The sequence below is a fragment of the Diachasmimorpha longicaudata genome, chromosome 10 (genome assembly GCF_034640455.1).
Source record: "Diachasmimorpha longicaudata isolate KC_UGA_2023 chromosome 10, iyDiaLong2, whole genome shotgun sequence".
Lineage (NCBI taxonomy): Eukaryota > Metazoa > Arthropoda > Insecta > Hymenoptera > Braconidae > Diachasmimorpha > Diachasmimorpha longicaudata.
In genome coordinates, this window is record NC_087234.1 from 5,858,826 (window position 1) to 5,870,002 (window position 11,177).

The following is an 11,177-nucleotide window of genomic DNA, read 5'->3' on the forward strand; positions in this document are numbered from 1 at the left end:
GAGTTTGACATCGTAAATTATGAATTAATATTGGAAGTCGGCTGAACTAAAACAATATTTTATTCTGAACGAAATTGCGTACTTTACACGACAATAAACTAAGCACATGCAATATTTCATCATTTAAATGCAACCCTACGTTCATAGATATATTATCATTCAAAAATATCCCCGATGAGATCGAGGGTGAAAAGTTTAATGACCTCCTAAATCATAAATTTACAGTGAGAAAAAAAATCATGAAAAAATTTCCAGTAACTGAAAAAAAAAGTCCACCTGCCCGTGATGTCTCCCTTCACCGAAGCACACGGTGAATTTATTTACTCAATTGAATCATCCTTCTCCACATCCCCATGTTTACTTCCTCGTGGTAGGGAGTTTGGACCCTCCAATGGCAGTTTTTCTGCCCAGAGTGTTCGAACCATCTGTTCTGGAAGAGCTACCAGGTACACAAGCCGCGTGCCCTGCAGTTCCCAGAGGAATTCCGCTGAGGGATCTGTTGCCTCCACCTGGGGCTTTGGGCGTTAATGTCTTGAGGTGGGCCAACCCTGGTTTGTTGACCAGTGGACTGTGACTCTTGGGATCTGGTGAGATCCTTCGTTTTGTCGGGAGACCTCGAGAGTCAACACTCAATAATGAGGAGTTTGAGCTAGTGGATGGGCTGGGTTTACTGAAAATCTTCTTCTGGATAGTGGTATTTTTCAGGGAACCGGCTATTGCCAATTTCATACCCGGCTGTAAGTCCATATAATTTTTTTAAGTTAAAGCAATATTTACGAGCCATTGAATTATAATTTAAATGACCTTCACACCTGAAATGTACTTCCAATGCTCTGCCTCCGGGGGGACAGCTTGGTGGGTGTAGTTTTAAGAACAGACATCTGCTTGGAGGTAACAGGAGCCCCAATACTTCGACGTGTCATTGGTTTTTGAATCGTCAATCTACTTGAGGAAAGGCTACCTGGACTCGAATTGATTGAACTGGACGTCAAGTTTACACGACCTGGACTCGCTTTCGGCTTCACTATCTTCGTTTTCACGAATGCGTTATCTGTAATGGAACCAGTTGGGGAATTAAGTCCTAAAAATTGTCTGTAACTCGCGGAAGCTCCTCCCCACGTAGTTGAGATATTGATAGACTCTCACCATTATCAGGCAGTGGGGAACATCTCCTGTAGAGGATCAGTGCTTTATCAGTGTAAAATTTAATTCTCCTCAGGCACTCGGTGAGATTCAGAGTCTCATCGTCACTCGGAAGGGACACTTGTCCTAACGAGGTGCACAGATCGCTGAGGACAACGGGTGAGCTCGATATCTTGGGGGGAGAGGGACGAGGCTCGCTCTCGCTCTTCGAGTCCATGCCCCAGGTCATCTGACGCTGGAGCCGCGGAGGAGTCTTCGTGCTGGGAGGAGTTGGCGTGGTCTCGATGAGGTTTGCGATGTTCTGGATACTCATCGATAGGTGTCTGTCGGTGAGGGAAATCTGAAAAGGCAAATTACTTGCCAGTTTGGTATTTTTTAATTCAATATTACTTTTAAATTGTTTATTTATGAACATCCTGATTTCTTTCGACATAAAATGAATACCTCCGATGGAGTTCTTATGATGCTTCTGCCCTCCTTCAGTCGATAAATCTCTGGCTGCGTCAGGGCGCGTGTGAAAGCCTCGGATTTATCAATTGACGATGACGAACTCAAGGAAGTTTTAGAACTACTCAGGTTGAAGGTTGAATTTTTGTTCTGATTTTCTGATTTGAAATTTATCGTCTCGAGGAGATGACAGAGCACATCGTGAATCATGGCGCGATCATCCTTGGAGACTTGGGGCAGGAGATTGCTCCCAGTTTCTTCGAATTTATTGATGCTCTCCTATTAATTAAATTAATTATAATTTTGCAATAAATAAAATGCAGTCCCTCCCCCCTGCCGGCACTAGCGATTTGCGATTAAAAATCAAGTGGAAGCTCAATTATTGCCCTTAAAAAATTGAATGCATACACAACTTGCAGTGGGAGCTCTACCACACACGCTCCAGAGAGAAGCATCCTTCGCGTCCTCGGGTCTCAAGCACTGACAATTGACATCATCCAGTTCTAAAACAGCCCTCATTCTCGAGGTCCCACACTCCAGCACAATTTTTAACGAATTACTCTTCAGCTCATCGGCCGGATTATTGTTTTTCTCGTACTCCCTCAGCTGACATCCCAACGCCTGCAGGAGGCACACCACGCTGGCCACGTCGGGCTTCTCCGTGCTCTGAAACAAATACCACAGGTATTTTCCAGTTTTTCATTCCATGAAAACATTCAAAAATTATGTTTTCGATTTTTTTAATAGCGACCTGGTCCACATGCGCGTAGCACCATTTGGTCGTCCACTGGAAAAATTTGTGCTTCACTTTTTTCGAAGCTACTGAGTGCTCGATGGGACCAGTTACGTCCATTTTGATACCACAACTGAACCTTCTTTGGTCAATTACCTTGCGAATTATCGTGTTTACATTTTAAATTGAGGAATCCTTTTTTTGAATGTTGTGGGGATGGATCAGAGTACCCTAGCGGATTCTTAGATATTTATAGTGACAGAGCCGTTGTTTTTTGACGCAAATATTTGAAAATAATTTTATCCAAACAAGAAAAAGGTTTTATGAATTTTTGAGAGAAAAGATATAATTTTTTTTTATTGTTGTAATTTGTTGTAATTTTGCAAACTATCTCTGCTTTATCGAGCGAGTCTTGAACTTCGAAGTACGACCTTTGACAGTGTGCGGTAAAATCCGGCTTCTGCGCTCCGATATTGCCATTTTTCCCTATTTTATATATTTTGTGAGGTGTGAAAGTCCTTGAGAAGATGCTAGCAGCCAGAAGAGCCCTATTTTCCGCAGCTTTGTGAGTCCTAGCACCAGTGTTTATCCTTTCATCTTCAAAGTCGATCGTTTGTTATCAATTACATAATTTCCTAACCTCAAAATGTATTTAAACAAATTCTTCAATATTCTACATTTTTAATATCTTTCGAGGTGATAATTGCCTCAAAGAATTAATTTATCGATATGAAATCCCTGCAAACCAATAAACTTATTCTTGGAAGATAAAATTCCGGAGGATGGCCGGATCTACGGTTGACTGTTATTTTGTTTTTTTTTTAATATTTTTATTCAGGCGGTCTCAAGACAGTGTTGTGAGGTCAAAGCACACCCTTCCAGACCTCCCCTACGACTACAAAGCCCTCGAGCCCATAATCTGCGCTGAAATAATGCAGCTTCATCATTCCAAGCACCACGCAACCTACGTGAACAACCTCAACGTCGCCGAGGAGAAATTGAAGGAGGCCGTGGCCAAGGGAGACGTCGGCACCCAGATTGCCCTAGCCCCTGCAATAAAATTCAACGGAGGTGGACACCTCAATCACTCGATCTTCTGGTGCAATCTCTCGCCACGTTCCAGCAAACCTGATCGTAAGAGGGTTTCTATGATTTATGATTTCTTTTTTTAGTTTAAAAATGAATTTTCGCACAGAAAAATTATCGCGACTGAACGTACCGCAGAATGACAAAAAAATTATTATTCAATGTTTTCCCTTCGTAATTTTTGTAGCTGCGTTACTAAAAAAAATAGAGCAGGATTTCACGAGCTTCGAGGAGTTCAAGAAACGCCTGTCCGAATCAACAGTTGCCATCCAGGGCTCAGGCTGGGGCTGGCTGGGTTACAATCCCAAGGACAAGAAACTCCAAATCGCCGCCTGTGCCAATCAAGATCCCCTTCAGGCGACAACCGGGCTCGTTCCCCTCTTGGGCATCGACGTTTGGGAGCACGCCTACTACCTCCAATATAAAAATGTTCGTCCTGACTACGTGAAGGCCATTTTCGATATTGTTAACTGGGAGGACGTCAGCGAGAGATTCAAGAAAGCAGCTGGATGTTAAGTTCCACTCACGACTCCAGAGAGCCATCGATAATTAATCATTAGATTCACAGTGCATTTGGATAGATACCAACCGTTCTAAAGATAGACTATTATAAAATCTTGAAATTGCTCCTGGATTCACCACCAAAAGGAGTCACAACTTTTTTATAAAAATTTATTTTTGTCGTTCACTTCTTTCTTTTTATAGTGCTGTTATCGATGTGTATCGCCATCATTCGTACTGATAAATAGATAATCTTAAATTGTTGCATTTTTATTTGTCAGGAATTAATTTCGAAATAATCTAAGAAACCGTTTAAAAATGCGAGGGAACGCCGCCATGTTTGAAGTGTTCATTGGTTATGAAACAAATCTCGAATAAATAGTAGTAGTCAATTAATGCATAATGGAATGTACAATCATGATGTAATAAATTCCTAAAAAACTACTCACACGAGATTCGAAATTCCCACCAGCGCTACGTGCGCGCGGCTGTCCTCTCGTATTGGTCCTTTCAGCCGCCCGAATTGACCAATCACCGTCAGATCCAGGGGGTAAGGACCCATTGGCCCAGTCCAGTGGATAACGATGTGTCGTGTATCGTGATAAAACCTTCCGGCGTGTATAAACACACTATTTCCCAAACAATAAACAATTAAACTTCCCCTCGAACACTTCCTAAAATGTTCTGTATGCCGAGGTCAACTGACTTTACTGATTCGCGTACCTGAGCGTCAGAATAACAGGTGAATAACCCGATACTCTCGTTCCACTCGGTTCGACATAGCCGGAGTCGACAAAAAAAAGGGATTCAAAGTCAAAATCATTCTAATTGTTGCTAGAAGTTGTTTTCAACTGTTTTCATCACCTCAGTGAACCCCTCTGTGCTAAATCATTCCTGGGACGAGGAAAGATCAGTGGATTGTGGCCATATGATGCCAAATGTATACTTTGCGTGTATTGTGTGCCGCCATCTTGAAATCATGGCATTTTATATTTTATGGGTCGAATTTCGTTGGTACAATTATTGATATTTTCTTGGCTATCGATCGATTTTTCATGATTTCCGGAAGTTCTGGGGGGTTATGTACGATGTGCAGTCATGGGGTCATGAAGGGGGCAGGGGGGGATATTTTGAAGGGTTTTAGTGTCATTTTTTGTCATTAACTTTTTAGAGACGAGGGGCGAGGGAGTGGGAGCGAAACGTCCCATTTTCATCGACAATTTTTCTATTACTCCGAGAGTTTTTTTTTTGAAAGCACGAAATTAGACTCCATTTATTCAAATCACCTTGTTTGGCCAGGAGGTGGCCATGATCTAGAGAAGTTCATTTTATTTAACTCTCCCCACGATTCGGAACCCCAAGAAAATAATGATAAATAATGGAAGACATTAATGTTCTGTCTTCACATCGCAAATGTTTAAATTATGATCTGGAATTCAGTTTCATTTTTGGTAAAGAAGAAATTATTGGGGTTTCAAAAAATGGAGAAGTGCTTTCTGAGGATATCGTATTTCATTAGATCAAATTTTAGAAATACCTCAAAGTATATTATTCCTTTCAGATCACAAATGTTGGAGTTCTGAGTACGTGACCCCAGGACACCCAGAGAGTCCCCCGGAGGAAGGCCCCCCAGTATCCCCCCAGTTTTCATAAAACCCCCCCTCAGTGAAAATCGCAAAAAAGACTGAAAAATTCCGGGAAAAACGTAAAGTGCTCTCGTAATAATGGCAGAGGAGGGTGTGGAGGTGAAGCAAGTGGGCCCCTCATCACCTCGCAGTCCCCATACATCAGTGCAAAAGCCACCAAGTCCCCGATCCCCCAGGCACACCAGGAGGATCAAATTAACCGATCAACAGTTGGAGACAACAACAAAAGAGGAGTTGGCAGCCAAGTGGCGTGAACAGGACTTGTATATCGAGTGCCTTGAGGCACAGTCGGCAGCCCAGGAAGGTACTGACAAAAGACTAGAACGAGGGGTGATTACCTCATTCTCAGAAACAATAATTAACATTAAAGAGATCATTTTTTTTAAGTTGAAGAGAAACATTTCGAGAGTTATGGCATTAGAACGAGTTTTTAGAGACATTAAGATGGTTTTGTATTGATATAGAGACCGATAAGATTTGTTTATTAATTATTATTGAATTATTCACGATGTTGTTTAGATTTAAGAATTTTATGATTGAAATTTGCGACAAATTTCTGTGAAGTTTCGTGATTTGTTGGAGTGATTATGTGATTATGTGATTGGTTTTTGGTCAATTTTGTGGGTTTTTTTTCAAGTGGAATATGGAAAATTCTAAGTGAAATATGGGGCAAGTGCTTGTGAGGTGATTTGATATTAATTTCATGAGGAAAAGTGCTATTTTTGGGGAATATTCTGCTATTCTCAGCTGCTGGTGAATTTTTAAATCATTGAATTTCTTTTTTTCACACCTGCATATGTCTACAAATTCACATGCAAGTGTGTAGAACACTTTGAGTAACTTAAAATTAATACCTAAGACTGGGTTATCGGTTTGGTTGATCGATTATGAAAAGCTTTGATTTATCTAAATTGGGAAATGGATGATTTTTCGAAGATGGTTGGAGTTTATTGAGGAACATTGGATCCAGGTGGACTCTCTGAATGATAATTTTGTTATTGTAATTTTGGCTCTCAGGGAATCCCCGTTGTTAACGATTTTTTGTTTTTTTTAATTTGATTATTTAGGGGAGTTGGCGAGTTTGAGGGAGTCGGAGGATAAATATCGACAGCAGTATGGGGAAGCCTCACACAGGGAGAAGATACTGGTGAGGAGACTCGCCTCTAAGGAACAGGAGTTACAGGAATATGTGGTAAATTATATTTTAGTTGTGCAATGGGTTGAAATGAAATCTGCCTTAGATTCCACGAATCTACAATGAAACTTTTCATTGTTCATGTAAATTCCAGAATCAAATAGCGGCGATGAAAGCCGCCCAATCACCGTCCGCCTCATCTCTGCGATCGACGTTATTGGATCCAGCTGTCAATATTTTAATTCAAAGACTGCGACAGGAGTTAATAACGACAAAAGCCAAGCTCGAAGATACGCAAAATGAATTGAGCGCGTGGAAATTTACACCCGATAGGTAAGGGCAGACGGCATTCGGTTATTCCTGGAACACTGAATTCACTTTCATTTTATTTTTTCAGCAATACTGGTAAGAGACTGATGGCAAAGTGCAGACTTCTTTATCAAGAGAATGAGGAACTTGGTAGAATGATAGCCAGTGGGAGAATAGCCAAGTTGGAGGGGGAGTTGGCACTGCAGAAGAGCTTCAGTGAGGAAGTTAAAAAATCCCAATCTGGTGAGTTCTCACATTCTCTCAACGGGCCATTGATTCATTGGGGTTTTATTCACTGCATGGGAAGTTGTGCAAAATAACGAAAAAATCAGGTATCAGACGAATGAGAATAAATAACTAGAATCAAACAAAGGTCGTAAATAAATCACATAGAGGAAAAATGAACTAGAGAAAGGAAGCTCACTAAGAGGGAGAGTCATACTATCAGTGAAACTGCTGCATAAAAAAATACTGAGGGAGAACAAAAGTCTCTTATTGCTGAACTGCAAAAAAATTATGGAAAACATTCGATATAATTGTTTGAAATTATTTTTCTCTCTCCAGAGCTCGACGAATTTCTCCAGGACCTTGACGAGGATGTGGAGGGAATGCAGAGTACAATATACTTCCTCCAGCAAGAATTACGCAAAGCCCGTGAATCAGTGACCCTCCTCCAGCAGGAGAATGCCTCTCTAAAATCATCTGGTGATCAAAATATGTCGAACGGTCTGTCCCCTCATACTCCGCCTCTAAAAAAAGAGGATAACGACGATGACGATGTTAAAAGTGAAATAAACAATATGAAATTGGATAATGATACCAGTGGTGGGTGTAAAATTGGTGCAAGAACTCCACCGTTAATCGATGGCAAAATGACTGTTGAAAAGCTGGATGCAAACATCGATAATAATGACGATAGTTCTAGTGATTCAGCAGCTTTAATTATTAAAGTTGATAATGAAGAATTGACAGATCGTGAGTATGACGATGATGATGATAAAATGAAGAAAAAAATATGTAGGACTAAATGTGGTAATACTAATGCTAATGCCAATGGTGATGAGATTAAAACACGGTGCAAAGACAGAACTAAGAGGGATAATTGTGATGATAACGAGAGTGATGACGATAGAGTTAAAATCAAGAAGAAGAAAAAATGTGACAATTCAATGGATTTTAATGATGCTGATGATGATGCCATTGTTATTACCAATGGAGAAACATTGCAGAGTGATCCTGAATGAGGTTTAACTGTTGTCATTCAATGAACTATTTTTTCCCCATTTTTTTTTCACCTTTATCGAATGAAATATATAAATTTTTATGGAGAAAAACACTTAGTTGTCGTGAAATTTGAGTTTCAAGGCTTGACGATGATGGACGTGTAAATTTATAAATAAATAATTGATATTGATTATTAATTGAAATACTTGTGTATGTATGAGAAATTTATAGATATATTATTATATACTATACCAGAGAAATGAACAAATAATTGAGAAATATTAAGAATTTAATAGCTGCAAAGAGTGAACTACAAAATTCGACGTTCCGCGGTTGAATGAGAAATGAAGAATAATTTTTCCGTTGCTTTTTTTATGGAACAAGTGTACAAATCGAGGAAAATAAAAAATTGGATAATTTTTACAGGCGATTTAAAGGAATATGTAATTACGAAAGAATAAAGAACAACAATTATTGTTTTATATGAAGAAAAATGAATTTTGAGAACTTTATTTGATACCGCGCAGTTTAGTCTACACTGGGTTATAAAAATTTACGCAAATTAGAGTCAGATGATGCAAATATGCCTCCTCGGCAGGTTACTATCCATGGGTTTTCACGGCTCGAACAGCTGTGAGAGGGTGTTTGTTGAAATAGGAAAAAAATCCATCGTAATAATCGTCCTCAAAGTCCCTCCAGTTTAACGTTGTTTTTGGTAGCGGAACGAGGGTTGTGGTGCTAACGGGTTGCGACATTGGGGTGCTAGGGGGCTGATACGTGCTGGTGGTGGTGGTGGTGGTTGTGGTGGTTTCGGTGAGCGGTTCTTGAGGGGTGGTGACCGTTGGCGATGAATTTGTGTCAATTGCATCGTCATCATTGTAATCATTGTATTCATAGTAATCCAGGGGAAACGTCGGTGCACTCTAAAAAACATTGCATAAACTGGTAAACATTAAAAAAAAAGAGAAACAACTAGGAAGTCCCGAGAGATCTTTAGGGCACGAATTCCCAGCCGAAGGGGCCTGAAAAAATATCCCTTAAAAAATTCTAATGGGCTTTACTCACGCTGACCAATTCAATAATCAGAATCAGTATTCCAACGAGAATCGTCAGTTTCCCCATCACGAAAGAATTCAATTTATATTGAGTCTTTACGAAAAATTCTAGCACACAATTTCGTGATCCTTAATGAACAATGTCCACGAAAGAACTGGCACATTGAACGTTATTCAACAACCCAGTAATTATTTTTATGAACTTACCGCGAGTTGACTGCTGAATTTCATGAATTGTAATACCGTAAGACCTCCAGGACTATCAGAAATATCTGAATGTGTAAATTCTGAAGGTGTAAAATCTAGAATGAACTAATTGTTTGAAAATTCGAGTCGTCTTCTAAGAATTATTCTTTAACAGAGGAAAGGGAGGAGTGTCTATCGAAAGGAGAGATCATGAGGATGATAAATACTTATAGCAATAAAAGAAAATTAATCTCCACATAATCCAGTCAGTCAAAATCACGACTTCTACCACTTTTGACAGGGACATAGCTGACTCGCCTACTGTCCTGGCTGGATTTACAGCACTAGGGTAGAAGGGACGACAGTACATCACCAGTGCTAAGAGGATTAATATGTAGGGTTCAGGGTTTAGGGGGTGCAGTAAAATCCGTGCAAATGAGACCCTCTATTCCACTTGTGGGGGGCTCAGGTAGAACCTCTGGCGAATAATATATTTTTATTGCTCTTCCTAATTACCCTACCAACAGCGTTGGTAGGTCACTGGGGAGGTTCACATCCCCAAGTGTCTCGTGATGTCTTTCTTTTCCTGGGGGAATAGTTAGTCTATCCGCTGCTCGTCTTAAAATCAGACTCTTGATCCTGAATAAGCCCTTCATATATGACTGCCTGACCATGTATAACATGTACCCCTAACAAAATTAACCCTCCCCTGTATTATATAATGGCCTAGCACTCAGCACATGGGGCACATCGGGCATTTGCGATACTAGTAGAGGGGGAAGTCGCATGGACCTCGCGCTAGTACGCACACGTCTTGACTCAGTCTAATTTTTGCAGTGGAAATTACGTTTCTTCCCCCAAAACTCTAAGTTACTTAATTATTTGCTGATAATGGGGAACGCAGCACCACAAGCAGTTACAGTGGAAGCTAAACCCGAGAAGGAGGAAAAGAAGCTCAAACCCTGTTGTGCATGTCCAGAGACTAAGAAAATCCGAGACACTTGGTGAGAAATAATTACTCTCTATTGTTTCAGAAAAAAAGGGAATTCGGTGAATTTTTTTACTGTAAACTGAAGGCAATTGCAAGTCTTGGGGTTCCTGGGGATCTTGTGGGACGAATCAAACACCCTGACATGTGCCTCCGGTTTTTTTAAGTCCCAAATCGCAACATAACCTCAAAAAAGCCGACAATTGGCAAGTTATCTGATGCAATGCTTTAAATAATTGTCTTCAATTGAGAATAATTCAATAGTTGCAGAGTGAAAATGCGTATTTTGTTTAGATCTTCAAGGGTATTTTCTAGGCTTCATAATGAGCTTCATTTGTGCAGAATATATTCAAGATTCACCTCCTGATTTGAGCTTAACGTCCTAAATTACTTCATCAATTTTTTTCTGTTAATGACGTGGATAGTGATTAGAAATGTTATTTTCAGCATAATGGAGAAAGGTCAAGAGGAATGTGGCCACTTAATCGAGGCCCACAAAGCCTGTATGCGTCACCTGGGTTTCAACATATAAATGAATCCCTGATCATTCCTTTAGGCTGTAAAAATTTTTGATGTTTTTCGTGTTTTCAATTGAGTACTACTTATGAACAGAGTCAACAGTATCTTCAGGGATATGTAGTATAATTTATCTAAGACCCTAGCTAACAGATTACTTAACAATTAATCACTAAATTAATAAATAACTTCTGTAGGTTTGGTTAAT

General features: G+C 40.0%; 4 protein-coding genes across 5 annotated transcripts; 2 read left to right on the forward strand and 2 right to left on the reverse strand.

Moving 5' to 3' along the window:
* Nucleotides 1-42: 42 nt before the first annotated feature.
* On the reverse strand, nucleotides 43-2,498 carry LOC135166627 (mucin-2-like). The gene is made up of 6 exons (XM_064129078.1): nucleotides 2,342-2,498; nucleotides 1,999-2,256; nucleotides 1,588-1,869; nucleotides 1,147-1,483; nucleotides 813-1,051; nucleotides 43-735 (listed from the first exon to the last, which is right to left on the reverse strand). Exons 1-6 carry the CDS (start codon nucleotides 2,441-2,443, stop codon nucleotides 358-360), a joined length of 1,596 nt encoding a protein of 531 aa, XP_063985148.1. The 5' UTR covers nucleotides 2,444-2,498; the 3' UTR covers nucleotides 43-357.
* Nucleotides 2,499-2,680: 182 nt separating this feature from the next.
* On the forward strand, nucleotides 2,681-4,177 carry LOC135166632 (superoxide dismutase [Mn], mitochondrial). The gene is made up of 3 exons (XM_064129087.1): nucleotides 2,681-2,888; nucleotides 3,162-3,457; nucleotides 3,597-4,177. Exons 1-3 carry the CDS (start codon nucleotides 2,851-2,853, stop codon nucleotides 3,923-3,925), a joined length of 663 nt encoding a protein of 220 aa, XP_063985157.1. The 5' UTR covers nucleotides 2,681-2,850; the 3' UTR covers nucleotides 3,926-4,177.
* A 286-nt stretch (nucleotides 4,178-4,463) lies between these two features.
* On the forward strand, nucleotides 4,464-8,421 carry LOC135166629 (pre-mRNA-splicing regulator WTAP). 2 transcript variants are annotated; one of them, XM_064129081.1, is made up of 6 exons: nucleotides 4,464-4,652; nucleotides 5,472-5,860; nucleotides 6,624-6,748; nucleotides 6,846-7,024; nucleotides 7,089-7,243; nucleotides 7,565-8,421. In XM_064129081.1, the coding sequence occupies exons 2-6, from the start codon at nucleotides 5,635-5,637 to the stop codon at nucleotides 8,242-8,244; spliced, it is 1,365 nt and encodes a 454-aa protein (XP_063985151.1). In that variant the 5' UTR covers nucleotides 4,464-4,652; nucleotides 5,472-5,634; the 3' UTR covers nucleotides 8,245-8,421. The 2 variants fall into 2 exon arrangements, with proteins under 2 accessions (XP_063985151.1, XP_063985152.1); XM_064129082.1 differs by lacking the exon at nucleotides 4,464-4,652 and adding an exon at nucleotides 4,679-4,924.
* Nucleotides 7,699-9,431, reverse strand: LOC135166634 (C-type lectin domain-containing protein 141-like). Its single transcript, XM_064129089.1, has 2 exons — nucleotides 9,290-9,431; nucleotides 7,699-9,147 (listed from the first exon to the last, which is right to left on the reverse strand). The coding sequence occupies exons 1-2, from the start codon at nucleotides 9,344-9,346 to the stop codon at nucleotides 8,827-8,829; spliced, it is 378 nt and encodes a 125-aa protein (XP_063985159.1). The 5' UTR covers nucleotides 9,347-9,431; the 3' UTR covers nucleotides 7,699-8,826.
* Between the last annotated feature and the right edge of the window lie 1,746 nt (nucleotides 9,432-11,177).

Excerpts from the sequence above, each read along its gene's own strand:
- LOC135166629 (XM_064129081.1), top strand. The coding sequence starts at position 5,635 with ATGGCAGAGGAGGGTGTGGAGGTGAAGCAAGTGGGCCCCTCATCACCT. Across the intron at positions 5,861-6,623 it reads ACAGTCGGCAGCCCAGGAAG|GGGAGTTGGCGAGTTTGAGG; the intron begins GTACTGACAAAA and ends TTGATTATTTAG. Across the intron at positions 7,025-7,088 it reads TGGAAATTTACACCCGATAG|CAATACTGGTAAGAGACTGA; the intron begins GTAAGGGCAGAC and ends TTATTTTTTCAG.
- LOC135166627 (XM_064129078.1), bottom strand. The coding sequence starts at position 2,443 with ATGGACGTAACTGGTCCCATCGAGCACTCAGTAGCTTCGAAAAAAGTG. Across the intron at positions 1,870-1,998 it reads GAGCTCCCACTGCAAGTTGT|GAGAGCATCAATAAATTCGA; the intron begins GTATGCATTCAA and ends TTTAATTAATAG. Across the intron at positions 736-812 it reads GCATTGGAAGTACATTTCAG|CCGGGTATGAAATTGGCAAT; the intron begins GTGTGAAGGTCA and ends ATGGACTTACAG.
- LOC135166632 (XM_064129087.1), top strand. The coding sequence starts at position 2,851 with ATGCTAGCAGCCAGAAGAGCCCTATTTTCCGCAGCTTT. Across the intron at positions 2,889-3,161 it reads GCCCTATTTTCCGCAGCTTT|GCGGTCTCAAGACAGTGTTG; the intron begins GTGAGTCCTAGC and ends ATTTTTATTCAG. Across the intron at positions 3,458-3,596 it reads ACGTTCCAGCAAACCTGATC|CTGCGTTACTAAAAAAAATA; the intron begins GTAAGAGGGTTT and ends TAATTTTTGTAG.
- LOC135166634 (XM_064129089.1), bottom strand. The coding sequence starts at position 9,346 with ATGGGGAAACTGACGATTCTCGTTGGAATACTGATTCTGATTATTGAA. Across the intron at positions 9,148-9,289 it reads TGATTATTGAATTGGTCAGC|AGTGCACCGACGTTTCCCCT; the intron begins GTGAGTAAAGCC and ends AATGTTTTTTAG.